General features: G+C 53.4%; 1 protein-coding gene across 7 annotated transcripts; it reads right to left on the bottom strand.

Moving 5' to 3' along the window:
* Positions 1-216: 216 nt before the first annotated feature.
* ANKRD16 (ankyrin repeat domain 16) lies at positions 217-16,236 on the bottom strand. 7 transcript variants are annotated; one of them, XM_068189350.1, is made up of 9 exons: positions 16,177-16,236; positions 13,260-13,601; positions 11,961-12,181; positions 8,057-8,099; positions 7,059-7,167; positions 5,925-6,086; positions 2,813-2,891; positions 1,468-1,657; positions 217-718 (listed from the first exon to the last, which is right to left on the bottom strand). In XM_068189350.1, the coding sequence occupies exons 2-8, from the start codon at positions 13,589-13,591 to the stop codon at positions 1,497-1,499; spliced, it is 1,107 nt and encodes a 368-aa protein (XP_068045451.1). In that variant the 5' UTR covers positions 13,592-13,601; positions 16,177-16,236; the 3' UTR covers positions 217-718; positions 1,468-1,496. The 7 variants fall into 7 exon arrangements, with proteins under 7 accessions (XP_068045451.1, XP_068045454.1, XP_068045452.1 ...); XM_068189353.1 differs by lacking the exon at positions 16,177-16,236 and adding an exon at positions 14,755-14,779; XM_068189351.1 differs by lacking the exon at positions 16,177-16,236 and adding an exon at positions 13,799-13,922.
* Positions 16,237-18,134: the final 1,898 nt, after the last annotated feature.

Raw genomic sequence — 18,134 nt, 5'->3', positions numbered from 1 at the left:
AAATAATTTCCTCACCCCTGCCAGGGGCTGATCCAAAATTCCTGCTCCAGAGATAGCAAGGAGGGAATTTCCCACTCAAACCCAGCCATGAGCACCGTGGTTCATGGTGCACACCTTTAACTCACTCCCTTCCCGATTTTTAACATCTGCCATCCCCCAAAAAAGCACAATTCCATCCGTTTTTATCTCCTGGCATTACAAACAGACAAGGACACGTCACTTTTCAATGGAATTTATAATTCCAGCTGCACAAACCCAACAGCTGCAGCTGCTCTTACCTCGCTGTGTATTCCAGGCTCCCAAGAGCAGATTATTGGGATTTAAAGTTCATCAGCGCTGGGACCTGCCCAGCATTCCAGTCTGGAATAAAACACCTCCTTATTTTAGTCTGATCCAGAGATCCCCGATGTCCTCACATGGTTGAGGTCCCACCACAGATTCCTGCAGGTTTTGGGATCAGCTGTGGGCTACACAAAGGATTCAAAGGGCTGATGTAGCTTCAGGAGTCTCCGTCCTACCCAAAGAGGTCAAATTAAACATTGAATTGCAAATTAAAGCAATTTAAGGGATTAGTGGAGAGCAGGTCCATGAAGAGCTAGAAAATCCACGATCCAGGTGGATCTTCAACATGGGGACGTTCAGGGCGTGGAAATTCCCAGGAAAAGCCGTGAGGATCCCTGGAAGTGGCACTTTCCTTGGATGGTTCTGTTTCAGGGAGCTGCACAGGAAGAGGCGAAAGAAGAAAATAAATTTATAATGGCGGATCAGAACAGCAATGTGATAAACCCATGGAATTGTTTGGGTGGAAAGGGACCCTAAAGATCATCTCATTCCAATGGGCAGGGACACCTTCCACTATCCCAGCCTGGCCTTGGACACTTCCAGGGATGGAGCAGCCACAACTTTTTTTGGGAAACCTGTGCCAGGGCCTCCCCACCCTCGCAGACCCATCACCTCCATTATCGTTTGAGATAATCCTACTTAAAACATTTCTCCTGAATCTACTCCCAAATGCCAAGCTTGGCTCCTCTGCTCAGTGTTGGGTAAAAATCCTCGGTTTATGGGGGTGTTCTTTATTTGGGGACAGACCTAGGTTCGGGGGGGGGTCTTCAGTTTTGGTGGGCTCCTTAACCTGGGGGGTTCTTCTTTTGAGGCTATTCATCATTTTGGGGGAAAGTTTTCAGTCTGGGGGGGTCCTCCATTTGGGGGGGGGGTTTCCTCAATTTAGGGGGTTTGCCTCAGTTTAGGGGGTTTTCCTCAGTTTAGGGGGTTTTCCTCTATTTGGGGGATTCTTAATTTTGGGGTTCCTCTCGTTAGTGAGGGATACAATTGAAGGGGGTTCTCTTTTTGGGGCAAGTGCCCCTGTTTGAGGGATCCTTAATTTAAAGAGGCGCCTCACTTTGGGGATTCAATTTGGGGATTTTAATCAGCTGTTTCCCTAAATCTGGCAAGGAATAACCAATGTACCGTGTGGAAAAGGAGCAGGTTCCTCTTCTTCACGTGCTGACTTGTGTTCCCTGGAAAAGCTGGATGACATCAGGCCTCCTGGCCAGCTGCTGGGCCAGCATTCCCGTGGCATCGGGAGCGTCCCGGAGGCCGGCCCGCAGCAGGATCCCAGCGGCCTCCGCGCGCTGCCCGGCGCTGGCCACGTGCAGGGCTGGGGGACACAACACCAGCTGGGGTCACCTCATCCTGCTTTGCAGGGAAACAGGAGCCTCCCGTGGGAATAAATAGGTGGAGGGTGAAAAATGAGGTGTGCCAGTGTGGGATTATGGAGTGGTTTGGGTTGTTGGGTTAGGATAGAATCGCAGGATTAAGCCTGGGATCACCGAGTCTGATCTTAAAGATCATCCAGTACCACCCTCCTGCCATGGGCAGGGACCTTCCACCGTCCCAGGCTGCTCCAGCCCCAGGGTCCAGCCTGGCCCTGGGCACTGCCAGGGACCCAGGGACAGCCCCAGCTGCTCTGGGAATTCCAGCCCAGCCCCTCCCCACCCTCACTGTAAAAAAATCTTCCTTCCATCTAATCCAAAGGAGGCATCCTGATCTCTCTGGATAATCCTGATGGGGATGAGAAGCTTCCCAAGGACGCAGTGACCCAAACCCAGGCAAGGAGGAGCCACAGGAAAAAACATCCCAGGGTTGGATGAGCTCAGCAGAGCTTGGATTTAGTCACTGAGGGGGCGGAGGGAGAGATGGCACTGCTAAAATGTGGCTTTTACCAAGCCCCAGGGCTGGGGAATTTGCCAATTTTGGTGATGGCTGGAACAAATTTGTCTTCCTTTTTTTTTTTTTCAATTTTTAATATTTTTTTTTTTTTGGGAGATGCTGATGCAAGAGCTGCCTGAGCCTTTCCCGCTGGGAATGCCGACTCTCCAGCATCGCTATAGCAACTCCATTTCCGTGCCAGCTCTCTGGTATTATTTGCTCATCAGCCATTTCCAGGCTGTTTGCTAAGGATTTGAGGCTGGAGAGCTCAATCCTTGTGTTTGTCCATCCAACCTGCTTCCAACAGGATCATTCCAGCCAAATTTAAGGCAGCATCGGAGCTCCTCAAGTGGAAAATAGGCATGAAGTTCCCAATTTGGGTCTCTGGTCTTTCCCTAAGGGAAAAGCCCCAGCAGAAATTCCAGCAAATTGAAAGCCAGGGAATGCAAAATGCCCAAAAAAAACCCCTGGGATAATCCATCATGCTGCTCCCAGAGCAAGTGTATCCATGGAATTGGCATCTCCCTGCACGCTGAGGTTGGGGTGTGCTTATGGAAGCTCTTGGTGTCACATAAAGCTTGGAAAACCAGCTTGGAATTCTCACCAGAACGGCCCTTCCCATCCGTAGCCTGGAGATCAGCACCGAGGGACAGCAGGGTCCGGATGGTGTGTCCATGTCCTTCCTGCAGAACGTGGAATTTGGGATCAGCTCTGTGCTTGGATCCATCCCTAACCTGGGACTGCACAGATCTGCTCTGTCCTGGTCAGGTCTGGGGGTACCAGGAGCTCCCGAGGATCTTGGAGCAGATGGAAACCAGGGTCAGCTGCCTTCAGATCAGATCCATAAGGCAGCGATTGTTATCCCATGGGAATCATGTAATCCCATGGGAAGTGGCCAGAAAGGTGCCACCAGAAAGGCACCTTCCTAAAATCCCAAAATGCTTTGGGTTGGAAAAAATCCTTAAAGATCATCCAAGTCCAACCCCTGCCATGGGCACGGACACCTTCCCTATCCCAGGCTGCTCGAGCCTGGCCTTGGACATTCCAGGGATCACGGGCAGCCCCAGCTGCTCTGGCAATCCCAGCCCAGGCAGGAATTCCCAATTCCCAAGATCCCATCCATCCCTGCCCTCTGGCAGTGGGAGCCATTCCCTGTGTCCTGTCCCTGCAGGCCTTGTCCCCAGTCCCTCTGCAGCTCTCCTGGAGCCCCTTCAGGGCCTGGAATGTGCTGGAAGCTCTCCCTGGAGCCTTCTCCTCTCCAGGGGAACATTCCCAGCTCTCCCAGCCTGACATTGGATCCATCTCCTCTCCAATTCATTCATGGACCCAGGGGCTTCACTTGGAATCTCAGGAAACCATGAAGGGTCTCCCTTCCCTTTTCCTCTCTTTTCTGTCCCCATTTTCCATAAAGATCCCTCGGGATGGATTCTGAGTGTCCCAAATCCCAGAATCCCGGACCAGTTTGGGTGGGAAGGGACCTCAAAGCTCATTCCAGGGACACCTCCCCTATCCAGGGTGCTCCAAACATTCCTTGGGCATTGCAGGGATCCAGGGGCAGCCCCAGCTGCTCTGGCAATTCCAGCCCAGGCAGGAATTCCTAATTCCCAAGATCCCATCCATCCCTGCCCTCTGGCAGTGGGAGCCATTCCCTGTGTCCTGTCCCTGCATCCCTTGTCCCAGGTATTTCTCCTGGAGCCCCTTTAGGCCCTGGCAGGGGCTCTGAGCTCTCTCCAACTCCGAGTTTCAAATCCCTCCAATTCCCAGGGGATCTGGAGTGGATTTTTCTGGGGTTATTCCAGCTCCAGGAGCAGAACCTGTTGCTCATCTGCCTCCCTCAGGCACTGGCATTTCCCAAAGCATTCCTCCAGGATTTGTGGTGCCCCGGGAGGAGACCCAGCCAGCCACGATCCACTGTGTCCTCCCTCCTTCCTCTGCCAGGAGCCAATTTCAAATTCCACAGGGAAAAACCCAGCAGAGCCCCCACCTCCTTCCACCCTGCACAGGCTTTTCCAGAAAGAAATCCTTTCTCCCTAAATAACACGCCTGATTTTGGAATTACATCCTCAATGCCATGAATTAGTCTTTGTCCTGCAGCCTGGGAATGGAAAGCTCTTATTTTTATCCCCCCCCCCACACACACCCTCTCTTTTTCCCTATTCCCATAGGATTCCACAGCATCTTCCCTGATCCCAAGGTTCCCATTTCCCTGCAAACCCCATTCCATGGCAAAGCCACTAAGCCAGGAAATGCTGCAGCTGCCCCAGCCCTGGCAGCAAATTGAATTTCAAAAATAATTTGATTTTCATGTGTTTATAAATGCAAAAGAATACGAAAAGAGGGAGATAAAAACACAACCCACCAGACAAACAAAGGGTGCTGTAAATACAAAGTGACACCGAGCCCGGGGAGGGAAGGGAGAGAATCCCATCCAATCGTTCCCAAATCAGCCAGGAGCTGGGATTTTCTCCAAGGCACATTATATTCCCCCCAGAGCCTCGCTGTTCAACGTGCCCTTGGCAACCAGAAGGGTTTTGAACGTGGTTTCTGGGAGCAGGAGGCCAGGAAAATGGGAGAAAAGGCTCCTTTGTGGCATGGCTGGATGGTGCCAGCATTCCCAGGGAGTGGCACAGATGGTTTTGTAGGAGCAGGGCACTGGGATGAGGTTTTATTCCTACCACAAGGCTCAGAGTGCTGTTAAAATCCTGAGTTTAACATCCCTGGGTCTGAGCAGGGACATTCCTGTGCTGCCAGCTGGATCCCACGAGGGATCCTGGTCACTAGGGAAGTTTTGGGATCTGCTCTGCATTCCCAGGGAATGTTGCAGGACCCACAATTCTGCTCCCTACACAGGCTGGGAGGAGGAGAAAGCTCCATTGGTTCAGGAATTCAAAACAACTCTGGTGTGAAGGACACAGATAAAATTCTGGGAGCTCCCCCTGCCTTCCCAGCTCTCCCACTAGTTCTAGACATGTCCTGTGTCCCTCCTCTGCAGGCAGCTGGACACAAACATGGAATTCCAGGGGTGGGAAGGGAGCTCAGAGCCCATCCAGTGCCACCCCTGCCATGGCAGGGTCACCTCCCACTGTCCCAGGCTGCTCCAGCCCCAGTGTCCAGCCTGGCCTTGGACATTCCAGGGATCCAGGGGCAGCCCCAGCTGCTCTGGCAATCCCAGCCCAGCCAGGAATTCCTAATTCCCAAGATCCCATCCATCCCTGCCCTCTGGCAGTGGGAGCCATTCCCTGTGTCCTGTCCCTGCAGGCCTTGTCCCCAGTCCCTCTGCAGCTCTCCTGGAGCCCCTTCAGGCCTGGCAGGGGCTCTGAGCTCTCCCTGGAGCCTTCTCCTCTCCAGGTGAGCATCCCCAGCTCTCCCAGCCTGGATCCCTGGGAACTGAGGGGCTCCAGCCCTGGAGCAGCTCTGTGCACTCCTCTGGACTCTCCAGCAGCTCCAGGTCCTGCTGTTGGCCCCAGGGCTGGGATCTGGTGCTCCAGGTGGGATCTCACCAGAGCAGAGCAGAGGGGGAGAATCCCACCCTCACCCTGCTGCCCACATTTCCTTTGATGCCCAGAAAACAGGGAATGGGACTGGTCAGGAGCAGACGGACAGTGGCAGAGGATGAGCCAGGAACGCAAATCCTCCACGGTGGCCAACACCTGATCCAGCCTGGTTTGGGTGCCTGGCACAGGCTTTTCCAAGGGAATTTGGGAGCAGGGACAAACCTTGGCTGCGTAGTGCAGGGCTGGCAGCTGCAGGGACGTCGCTCTCCCGTTGACATCCACGCCCAGCTCGGACACCAGGAACTGGATGGAGCCATCCTGGGCTGTCAGAGCTGCCCTGTGCAGGGCCTGGGCACCCAGGGCATCCACAGCTGTGGGACAGGCCTGCAGTTAAGGAATATCATGGAAATAACACGAAGTGTACTCATCCCAAATGAGATCAGCACCCTCCGGAGGCACCGGCACCGCCAGGAAACCTCCACGAGGTTTCCCACCTCTCCCACCCTCAGTGCTTGGAATGCGAGGTTAAAACCACAACAAACTTCCCAAATTTCCCAGTCCAGAAAACAGGATTTACTTCTCCTTAGGACATCCAGGATCTGACCAACACCTCTGGGAGAATCAGCCATGAGGGGCCTCCAAGCAGCTGGGATCAACCAGCAATCAATCAATCAATCAATAACTGACTGCAGTGGTCTGGTTCCTGCCATGCATAACTGGCTCTAATGGCATTCCCCGGAGGAAATCAGGGATTTTTGGGAGCCAGCACAGGAGCAGGAGCTGCCAGGAGAGAGGGATGGCAGGGAGGAGCTCTGGGTAACTCCTGGATGGACATTTCCATGTTATCCACGGCCACTGGAGCCTCCATGCCGAGTCCTGGCTTTCCAAGAGCTGCTTTTGGCTCTGCCACAGCTGCCCCTGGAGCGCTGGGAATGTCCTGTCCCCTCCTGCCACTGCCTGGTGTCGCCGTCCCACTCCACCAGCTCTGGGGACACATTTACCACAAAAGCTGTGGCTGTCCCGGGATCCCTAGAAGTGTCCAAGGCCAGGTTGGACAGGTGCTTGGAATCACCTTGGATAATGGAAGGTGTCCCTGCCCATGGCAGGGGTGGAATGACATGGGGTCCTTCCAATCCAAACCATTCCATGATTCCTGCCGCAGGAGCTGATTCCTGACGACCTCGCTCAGGCAAATCCTTCTCATCTCCAGGGGGAATTTGCCTTTTTACACAATTTCTTTCTCTACAATTTGGGAACTTGCTTCCTTACGCTCCAGTCGCGATGAAACGTGGCTCACCTGTCCTGGCAGCTCTGGCTCAGCTCCGGGGAGAGGCAGTGAGGAATTTTGGCACCCACCTGGTGTTTCTCCAGGAGCAGCCGGGCGATGCTGACGTGCCCGTTCTGGAGAGCGTCCATGAAGGGAGTGACCCCACAGCTGTCCCTGCTGTCAGGTTTGTACTGGCACCTGGAAGTGAGAGGAGAAAAAACCAGGCCAGAGCTGTTGGCAGCTCCAAAATCCTTATGGAAGGAGACTCTCAGCAGCTGGGATTGAAAATGGAATATATAAAGCTCCTCCACAGACCATGGATAAACCTGTCCTGGTGTTTTAGGGCCTGGGGAATGATTTGTGGGATATTTTTGGGATCAGAGATCTGGTTCAGCTCCTTTGGGCTCTACAGATCATTTATAATTCCCTTTTTCCGGACTGAGGGTTTCCAGAAGGGACAAGGTGTGCACTGGAAGCAGGGAATAACCAGATCTTCATGGACTGAGGTACAAAATCAAGAGACCACCAACCTCATTCAGGTTAAACTCCAGTGGAATGAGAGAAAACCGAATTAAAGCCGGGCTTAGATGACAGAGCTTTTTATGCTGGGCCAAGCATGAACAGGTTGGGATGAGCTGCGATTCCCAGGGAAAGCCGCTGCAGCTCAGGGAAGGGAAGGGAGAACAGAGAAAGGGAACAGAGCTGCTTTAAAGCCACTTCCCAGCAACTTCCCAGGAAAACAAGGATAAGCCCAGCCTAAGGAAGCTGCTCCCAGCACAGAGCTGCCAGGAATCCCTTTGGTCGTTGTCACACTGGGAATGAATCAGCAGGGAAAACAAACCCAGGGCTGAGTTACATAACTGGGATTTGTGTCACAACCAAGAGGGAGCCCATCCCCAGGGAACCCTTGTGTCTTTCCCAGCTGGGAAAAACCTGGAGCACAAGGAGCCAGCCTCGGGGTGGAGGGCAGGGCAGCTGTGCTGTGCTTCCCCAGAGGAACAGCACAAGCATCCTTTGTGTCCAAATCCTGGCAGGGAACGGGAGTCGGGGGAGAAAAAGCTGGAAAGGCTGGAAGGAGCCTGCTTACCGTTCCAGAAGCAGCTCCACGACCTGGGAACAGCCGTGCATCGCTGGGAAAAGATGGGGAAAACCAGGAAAAACATGGATTGGTTGTGGTTTTGTGGCATTGTGTTCCTGCAGTGAGGCATGCGCGGGTTGCTGATCCTTTTGGGATAAGGGGAGGTGCTCCAAAGGGCTTGGGATTCAAGGGGCTTTATTCCCATCAATTTTTTGGTGGGATTAAAAAAAAAAAAAAAAGGCTTCACTTCCTCTGATCCCATTGGGAAATGTTAGGTAAAGCAGGGAAAAGGTATGGAATGGGCATCGCCTGGTTCCACCTGCCACAGAATTCAGCTGGAACAAAGAGGGTTTCTCCCAATTATTTGTTCATTCCCGAACTGGGATCTGGGAGAAGCAAAAGGAACACAGAGCAGGGAGCTGGGGAAATGCTGGATAACATTCCCAGCCCTCCTCAGCCACTCCCATCTCCTCATCCTCACCCGTCTCTGAGGGAAAACAACAACAGAGGGGGAGGATTTGAACCCGAGGCACTGAAATATTCCAGTTCTTTCTTGATTTTTTAAACATTTCACTTCACACAGCTTTGATCCAGCTTTTTGGATATTTTTTTTTTCTTTTTCCCCGCGGGTCATTTCTGCAAAACAAATGGAACATATTCAAGAGAAAAATTATATCAAACCAAGGCTGGAGCTGGTCCATCAGGTGATGGAAAAAGGGCTCCTGGGAAATGTGTGCTCCCAGGAGCAACTTTCAGCTGGAATCCCAGTGAGGGATTCCCAGATTTTGGCTCTTTGATCCTGCTCCCTGCCTGTTCTTCACTCAGTTGATGAACCCAAGTTATGGGAAGAAAAATCCCTTACAATTCCATCTCTTATCAGGAACAGAGACTTGGGACAGCCAGGATCCACTGCTGCATTCCACATCCTCTAATTACCTCTTCCCAGCTTTCTTCCCTCGGGATAGAAGAAGCAACAAAGCTGAAGGAATCAACCCTTATTAATATAAAAAATAATTGCAGGAGGGAGAAAATGACCTTTCAGGAAGACAGCTGGCCTGGCCACGGGTTAATGTGCTCAAATCCACACCCCTGGGATGGAAAGCCATGGAAATCCATGGAAAAGGCAGTTAGTCCTTTCATGATTTCCCCCGGCAGCTCCAGCACCATCTCCAGCCCCTCACCCCCGCTCCTGCCTTGGAACTGGGAATATCCCCTGGGATAAGTGTGGGGATGCAAGGGAGCAGCAGTTTGGGATCAAATTGCACTGGGGGGTTAAGTCACAATTCCCTAATTCCAGCCCTTCCCAATTCCCAGTCACTCCCACTCCAGCTGCTGCTCCAGGGTCTGGATGGGTCAGGAAATTCCAGAAATCCACCCCAATTGTGGATTGGTGGCTTTGCCAAAGGAAACACAGGTGGAGACATCTCTGGGAAGCAGAATCCAGGTGCTGGATCCCAATTGTATGGCCATATCCCAAGGCAGGGAGAAGGTTTTGCCTCAAGGTCAGAATTCCCCCTTTCCCACAGGATAATCCCAAATCCAGGAGCTCACCCTGCTCCTGACCCTGCCCCAGCCCCTCAGCTCCCAGATCCCAGCCCAACATCCACCTCCTGCTGGGAGAGGAGCTGGCAGCTCCGTGGAAACAACACCTGGACTTGGGCAGGGCTAGGAGAACATAAAGAAATCGGGATCAGCCACTTGAGGCAACCTGCTGCGATCCCACAAACAACTCATTCCCTGTTTTTTTTTTTTTCATTCCCAGGTCAAGCACAAGGACTCAGTGGTGCCCAAGGGCTGGAATTGTCACTGCTGATGAGCCAAGAGTGACAGAGCAAGGGCTGGAAAAGCCACGGGGGTGACAGCACAGCAGGGGTTCCTCCCAACACCTCAGGTTTTTCCAGAGAGTCAATCCCAATTAAATTCTTTGGGAAAGGAGTTTGGGTAGCCAGGGCTCATCTCTGCCGCTGGAATACACAGCCTGATTCCCACTCGGGATGCGGTCTGAGCCCTTTTCTGCTTCCCAACAATCCTGAGGATGGCTGGGATTTCTAAACGTGCCCGTTCCCTTTAAACAGCCCTTAAAAGCAAGGAAAAGGGCAGGGAAAGGGAACTGTGGACATGGTGGGCTCCAACAACAGCTCCCAGCAGGGATTGTCCCTCCCCTTCACAGGAAGAGCCTCTGGAATTCTCACCATGGGATGAGAGCAAGGGGACTCCCAGATTTGGAGTTTATTGCTGGAATCACGGAGTCATTTTGGTTGGGAAAGTGCTTGAGCCTAACCATTCCCAGCACTGCCCCATGTCCCCAAGTGCCACATCTGCATGGATCTTAAATCCCTCCAGGAATGGGGACTCCACCCTTGCCCTGGGCAGCTCATTCCAATCCTTACAAACTTACATCCCTTTCCATGAAGGAATTTTCCCAGTATGCCACCTGAACCTCCCCAGGCCCAGCTTGAGGCTGTGATAAAGAAATCCACCCCCAGGCAGATCCCAAAAAAGTTCCTCTCAGCAGCTCTGCTGCCTTCAGGAGTTTCAAATGCCAGGATGTGCTTGGAGCTGGGGAGCTTTTCACAGCAGGAAGGAAAATCAAATCCATGTTCCAAGCCAAGGGAGCTCGGATCCATCTGTGCCAGGGAGAGATGAACTAGATCCGAGGAGCCCAAGAATTCCAAGAGGCCGGTTTGGGCATTTCCTGAGGGAAAAATTCCCATTTTTCTGGAAGTAGGCACCGGGCTCTGCTTCTCCTGAGGGAGAACCTAATTCCTGCTTATCCCAACCCCCGAACCATCCACAGTATCCCACAAAATCCCCATTTTTTGGCCTCATTCCCCTCAGGCCCGGCTCCATGGCGGAGCAGGAGAGGCTGTGGCAGCTCCTGAGGCTGGTCCAGGAGGGAAACCTGGATGTGCTGTGGGATTTGTGGATTTCCTGAGGGAAGAATTCCCATTTTTCTGGAAGTAGGCACCAGGCTCTGCTTCTCCTGAGGGAGAACCTCATTCCTGCTTATCCCAACCCCCGAACCATCCACAATATCCCACAAAATCCCCATTTTTTGGCCTCATTCCCCTCAGGCCCGGCTCCATGGCGGAGCAGGAGAGGCTGTGGCAGCTCCTGAGGCTGGTCCAGGAGGGAAACCTGGATGTGCTATGGGATTTGTGGATTTCCTGAGGGAAAAATTCCCATTTTTCTGGAAGTAGGCACCGGGCTCTGCTTCTCCTGAGGGAGAACCTCATTCCTGCTTATCCCAACCCCCGAACCATCCACAATATCCCACAAAATCCCCATTTTTTGGCCTCTTTTCCCTCAGGCCCGGCTCCATGGCGGAGCAGGAGAGGCTGTGGCAGCTCCTGAGGCTGGTCCGGGAGGGAAACCTGGATGTGCTGTGGGATTTGTGGATCTCCTGAGGGAAAAATTCCCATTTTTCTGGAAGTAGGCACCAGGCTCTGCTTCTCCTGAGGGAAAACCTCATTCCTGCTTATCCCAACCCCCGAACCATCCACAGTATCCCACAAAATCCCCATTTTTTGGCCTCTTTCCCCTCAGGCCCGGCTCCATGGCAGAGCAGGAGAGGCTGTGGCAGCTCCTGAGGCTGGTCCGGGAGGGAAACCTGGATGTGCTGTGGGATTTGTGGATCTCCTGAGGGAAGAATTCCCATTTTTCTGGAAGTAGGCACCAGGCTCTGCTTCTCCTGAGGGAAAACCTCATCCCTGCTTATCCCAATCCCAACCAAAATATCCCCCAAAATCCCCATTTTTTTGGCCTCTTTCCCCTCAGGCCCAGCTCCATGGCGGAGCAGGAGAGGCCATGGCAGCTCCTGAGGCTGGTCCGGGAGGGAAACCTGGATCTCCTCCGGAACGAGCTGAGGCTGGATGAGATTCCAGAGGCTTCCCTGGACCCATCCCTGCTGTACCTGCTGTGTGCAGAGGAGTTCTCCCCGTGGTGCTCTCCGTGTCCCAGCAGCTTGGGGACACATCCAGGAGGTACCGGAGCACTTCGGGATGCCCTTCCCTGCTGGCAATGTGGAAGCAATTCCAGCCATCCTTGTTCCTCAACAACGGGTTGGCTCCGTGCTCCACCAGAGTTTTGATCACTTCCAAGTTTTTCCTGGTGCAAGCCATCATCAGGGGAGTCCTGGAAGAAGATCCAGGGAAATAAAACGACCTGGCACAACAAATTTGATTTGGGTGCTTTGCCTGAGCACCCAGGAGATTTTACAACACTGTTTTTCCAGGCTGGGAACACTCCAGCTCCTTTTCCATGCAGTCCCTCGGAGCATTCTGTATTTTCAGGGCAAAGGAGAGTTTTTCCAAAGGTTTGGGTATGCCTTAGGAAGCGCGGAGCTCCCTGGTTTTCACCCAGGGGTGGAAGAGCACGGCCACACAAACCCAGGCTCATGGAATCTTGGCCTCAGCTCCAGGCTGGCCCAGCATCAATTCCCAGCTCCGGAATGCTGCCTTTGGACTTGTGGCAATTCAGCTCCAAAGGGCCTTCCCTGGCTTTCACCTGGGAGCTGGGGAGAATCCTTGTTTTCTTTTTCCAGAAATCCCCATCCCCAAGGGAAGAGTGGAGCAGTAATTTACAGCTTTTAGGAGAGGCGAGGGGAAAGCAGGGATAGGGCTGGAATTTCTCCCAAAAACCCCACTGGATCCACAGTGTGGGCAGCAGGGGAAGGGAATTCTGCCCCTCTGTTCCACTCAGGTGAGCCCACATGGGGTCCAGCTCTGGGACCCCAGTGTAAGGACCTGGAGCTGCTGGAGCAAATCCAGAGGAGGCCTTGGAGCTGCTGCAGGGCTGGAGCCAGCCTGGGAGAGCTGGGAATGCTCCCCTGGAGAGGAAAAAGATCCAGGGGGAGCTTCCAGCACATTCCAGGCCCTAAAGGGGCTCCAGGAGAGCTGCAGAGGGACTGGGGACAAGGCCTGCAGGGACAGGACACAGGGAATGGCTCCCACTGCCAGAGGGCAGGGATGGATGGGATCTTGGGAATTGGGAATTCCTGGCTGGGCTGGGATTGCCAGAGCAGCTGGGGCTGCCCCTGGATCCCTGGAATGCCCAAGGCCAGGCTGGACACTGGGGCTGGAGCAGCCTGGGACAGTGGGAGGTGTCCCAGGTGGCTCTGGATGATCCTTAAGCTCCTTCCCATCCATTCCATGATCCCAAACACTGCCTCCAGCAGCCACATTCCCACCCAATCCCAAATCCCAGCACCTACCAGTCAGCCTTTTTCAAGCAGTCCACGCTCGCCCCTCTCTCCAGAAGGAAGGACACACATTCCTGGTGTCCCATGGAAGCGGCCTCATGGATGGGTCTCTTGTAGTCCCCATTGGCCACCTCCGTGTCCATCCCGATCTCCCGGACCAGGAATTCCAGCACATCCCGGTGTCCCAAGCGAGCTGCGTGGTGCAGCAGGGAATCTCCCAAACGTCCCCAGCGCCAGCTGGGAGCCTCTGGAATCTCATCCAGCCTCAGCTCGTCCCGCAGGAGATCCAGGTTTCCCTCCTGGACCAGCCTCAGGAGCCGCCGTGGCCTCTCCTGCTCCGCCATGGAGCCGGGCCTGAGGGGAAAGAGGCAAAAAATGGGGATTTTGTGGGATATTGTGGATGGTTTGGGGGTTGGGATAAGCAGGAATGAGGTTTTCCCTCAGGAGAAGCAGAGCCCGGTGCCTACCTCCAGAAAAATGGGAATGTTTTCCCTCAGGAAACCCACAGATCCTTAGGTTTTCCCTCAGGAGAAGCAGAGCCTGGTGCCTACCTCCAGAAAAATGGGAATTCTTCCCTCAGGAGATCCACAAATCCCACAGCACATCCAGGTTTCCCTCCTGGACCAGTCTCAGGAGCTGCCACAGCCTCTCCTGCTCCGCCATGGAGCCGGGCCTGAGGGGAAGAGGCAAAAAATGGGGATTTTCCAGGATATCCTGCTTGGATTGGGGTATTGGGATAAGCTGAAATGAGGTTTTCCCTCAGGAGAAGCAGAGCCTGGTGCCTATTTCCAGATAAATGGGAATTCTTCCCTCAGGAGATCCACAAATCCTTAGGTTTTCCATCAGGAGAAGCAGAGCCTGGTGCCTATTTCCAGAAAAATGGGAATTCTTCCCTCAGGAGATCCACAAATCCCACAGCACATCCAGGTTTCCCTCCTGGACCAGCCTCAGGAGCTGCCACAGCCTCTCCTGCTCCGCCATGGAGCCGGGCCTGAGGGGAAGAGGCAAAAAATGGGGATTTTCCAGGATATCCTGCTTGGATTGGGGTATTGGGATAAGCTGAAATGAGGTTTTCCCTCAGGAGAAGCAGAGCCTGGTGCCTATTTCCAGAAAAATGGGAATTTTTCCCTCAGGAGATCCACAAATCCTTAGGTTTTCCCTCAGGAGAAGCAGAGCCCAGTGCCTATTTCTAGAAAAATGGGAATTTTTCCCTCAGGAAATCTACAAATCCTTAGGTTTTCCCTTAGGAGAAGCAGAGCCTGGTGCCTATTTCCAGAAAAATGGGAATTCTTCCCTCAGGAGATCCACAAATCCCACAGCACATCCAGGTTTCCCTCCCGGCCCAGCCTCAGGAGCCGCCGCGGCCTCTCCTGCTCCGCCATGGAGCCGGGCCTGAGGGAAAAGAGGTAAAAAAATGGGGATTTTCCAGGATATCCTGCTTGGATTGGGGTATTGGGATAAGCTGAAATGAGGTTTTCCCTCAGGAGAAGCAGAGCCTGGTGTCTACCTCCAGAAAAATGGGAATTCTTCCCTCAGGAAACCCACAAATCCTTAGGTTTTCCCTCAGGAGAAGCAGAGCCCGGTGCCTATTTCTAGAAAAATGGGAATTTTTCCCTCAGGAGATCCACAAATCCTTAGGTTTTCCCTCAGGAGAAGCAGAGCCTGGTGTCTACCTCCAGAAAAATGGAAATTTTTCCCTCAGGAAATCCCAGAACCAGCCTCTCCCTCAGAATAACGAGAAAATTTCCTTCTCCCTCAGGATAATTAAAAATTTCCCTTCAGAAAACCAGGATCTGGCCTCTCCTTCAGGAAAACCAGGAATTTTCCTCTCCCTCTGGGATTCAGGAAGCAGCCACGCCTCCGTAAAAGCAAGAAGTCCATTTTTTCCTTGGGAAAATTAGGATCTGGTCTCCCCCTCCAGAAAAAAGGATCTTCTTTTCCTTAGGAATACCAGGATCTGCTCTTTCCCTTAGGAAAAACAGAAATTCCCTTCTTCCCTCAGGAAAACCAGAAGCCTCTTTTTCCATTTGGGTGCCCAGGAACCAAAAGTTCCCTCTGGAACAGCAGAAATCAGCCTTTTCCTCAGGAAAACAGGAAAGCCGTCTCTCCTTTAGGCAAAAAGAAATTCCATTTTTTCCCTTTGGAAAAGCAGAAACCGGAGTCTCCCTCAGCAAATCCTGGAATTCCCTTTTATTTTTTTTTTCCCTGGGAAAAATGGACAATTCCTTTTTATTCAGGAAAACCAGGGCCCCACCTCTTCCTCCAGGGAAGCTGAAATTCCCTCTTCCTTTTGGAAAAACCGGGAACTTCCTCTTTCCTTGGGAAAACAAGGGAAAACATCCATCAGGAAAAACGGGATTCTGCTCTTTCATAGGGAAAACCAGGAATTTCCATTTTCACCTCAGGGAAATGAGAAACCAGCCTCTCCCTCTGGTAACACAGAAACTTCCATTTCCCTCTGGGTAAAAATTCCAAAATTCCTGCTCCTCTTAGGAAAGCCAGAAGCCAGCTGGAAATCCATACATTTTCCTTTTCACTCCGGAAAATCTGAAATTCCCTTTTCCCTCTGGAAGACGAATCATTTCCTTTTCCCCTGCGGACAGCCAGGCACCAACCCCTCCTCCAGGAGAAGCACCAATTCCCTTTTCCCCCCAAAACCAACGGGAAATTCCATTTTTCCTCAGGGGAAAAAAAAAAAAAAAAAAAAAAAAAAAAAGCCCAGAAATTCCCTTTTTCCTCAGGGAAAAAAAAAAAAAAAAAAAAGCCCAGAAATTCCCTTTTTCCTCAGGGAAAACCAGAAATTCCTGTTTCCTTCGGGGCTCCCGCTCCCGCAGGCCGGGATCTCCCGTCCCCCCCGCCCTTATCCCCTCGCCAGCTCATCCCAGGCCGCGCCATTCCCGCGGGAAAATTCCCGGTTTTTCCGACCCACCGGCGCGCCGCGGAGCGCTCGTGACGTCACACGCGGAGGGATTGACGTCACCGCCACGGGAGAAGTAAATGAACGCCGCCCAACCCGGAAGTGCTGCGCCATTGGACAGCGCTGGGGGCTGCTCCGGCGTCTGATTGGACAGCGGGGAGGGGGCGGGGCCGGAGGAGTGCGCGGGGCCGGAAGCGCCGGGAGCGGGTGAGGCTGGGGGAAGAGGGCGCGACCATTTTTGGGCAGCGCGGGGGGGGGCAGGGAAGGGGTTTCCTTGGAAATGGGGTTTCTTTGGGAACGTGGAGGCCCTCGGGAACGAGGGAATGCTTGGAGCTGAGGGATTAGCACTGCGGGGACCCTTGGCAGTGGCGGGGGATTGGTGTTCCAAGGGCTTTTGGCACTGCGAGGAACCTTTGGCTTTGAGGGGACCTTGGGGATGGAGACTCCTTTGGGGGCGCCGTTGGAAATGGGGGAATCCCTGGAACGGAGGGGTTCGGGAATGAGGGGACCCTTGGAAATGAGGGGGGGGGCTTGGTATTGAAGGGTTTTTGGCACTGCGGGGGGGCTCGGACGTTGAGGTGGCCTTGGGAATGGGGGCTCCTTCGGCCTGAGGGGACCCTTGGAAAAGGGGGAATCCTTTGGAATTGAGGGATTGGAAAGGAGGGGTAACGGGATGGGGGAGTGAACGGGGGGGCTCTTGGCTGAGAAGGGGTTAAAAAAGAAATTCCGTAGTGTTGAGGGGCCCCTTGGGAATGAGGGAATCCTTGGGATTGGGGGATTGGCACTGAGGGGACCCTTGGCAGTGAGGGGGACCTTGGGAATGGGGGAATCCTTGGGATTTTAGGGTTTGCCAAAGGGATAGCGGGGTGGGGGAGTGAGCAGGGAGGATCTTGGCTAAGAAGGGGTTAAAAGGGAATTCCCTGGGAATGAGGGAATCCTTGGGATTGGGGGATTGGCAGTGAGGGGACCCTTGGCAGTGAGGGGGACCTTGGGAATGAGGGAATACTTGGGATTGGGGGATTGGCGCTGAGGGGACCCTTGGCAGTGAGGGGGACCTTGGCAATGGGGGAATCCCTGGGATTTTAGGGTTTGCCGAAGGGATAAAGGGGCGGGGGAGTGAGCAGGGAGGATCTTGGCTGAGAAGGGGTTAAAAGGGAATTCCTTGGGAATGGGAGAATCCTTGGGACTGGGGGATTGGCAGTGAGGGGACCCTTGGCAGTGAGGGGGACCTTGGGAATGAGGGAATCCTTGGGATTTTAGGGTTTGCCAAAGGGGTAGTGTGGTAATGGGGTGGGGGAATGAGCAGGGAGGATCTTGGCTGAAAAGGGGTTAAAAGGGAATTCCTTGGGAATGAGGGAATCCTTGGGATTGGGGGATTGGCACTGAGGGGACCCTTGGCAATGGGGGAATCCTTGGGATTGGGAGATTGGCACTGAGGGGACCCTTGGCAATGGGGGAATCCCTGGGATTTGAGACAGCCCTTGGGAATGGGGGAATCCTTGGGATTTTAGGGTTTGCCAAAGGGATAACGGGGCAGGGGAGTGAGCAGGGAGGATCTTGGCTGAGAAGGGGTTAAAGGGGAATTCCTTGGGATTGGGGGAATCCTTGGGATTGGGGGATTGGCACTGAGGGGACCTTTGGCAATGGGGGAATCCCTGGGATTTGAGACAGCCCTTGGGAATGGGGGAATCCCTGGGATTTTAGGGTTTGCCAGAGGGATAACGGGGTGGGGGAGTGAGCAGGGAGGATCTTGGCTGTGAAGGGGTTAAAAGGGAATTCCTTGGGATTGGGGGAATCCTTGGGATTGGGGGATTGGCACTGAGGGGACCCTTGGCAATGGGGGAATCCTTGGGATTTTAGGGTTTGCCGAAGGGGTAGTGTGGTAATGGGGTGGGGGAATAAGCAGGGAGGATCTTGGCTGAGAAGGGGTTAAAAGGGAATTCCTTGGGAATGAGGGAATTCCTTGGGAT

The sequence above is a fragment of the Anomalospiza imberbis genome, chromosome 5, assembly GCF_031753505.1.
Source record: "Anomalospiza imberbis isolate Cuckoo-Finch-1a 21T00152 chromosome 5, ASM3175350v1, whole genome shotgun sequence".
Lineage (NCBI taxonomy): Eukaryota > Metazoa > Chordata > Aves > Passeriformes > Viduidae > Anomalospiza > Anomalospiza imberbis.
Note: the sequence above shows the minus strand (reverse complement) of the source record. Positions and strands in the feature narration are given on the sequence as shown.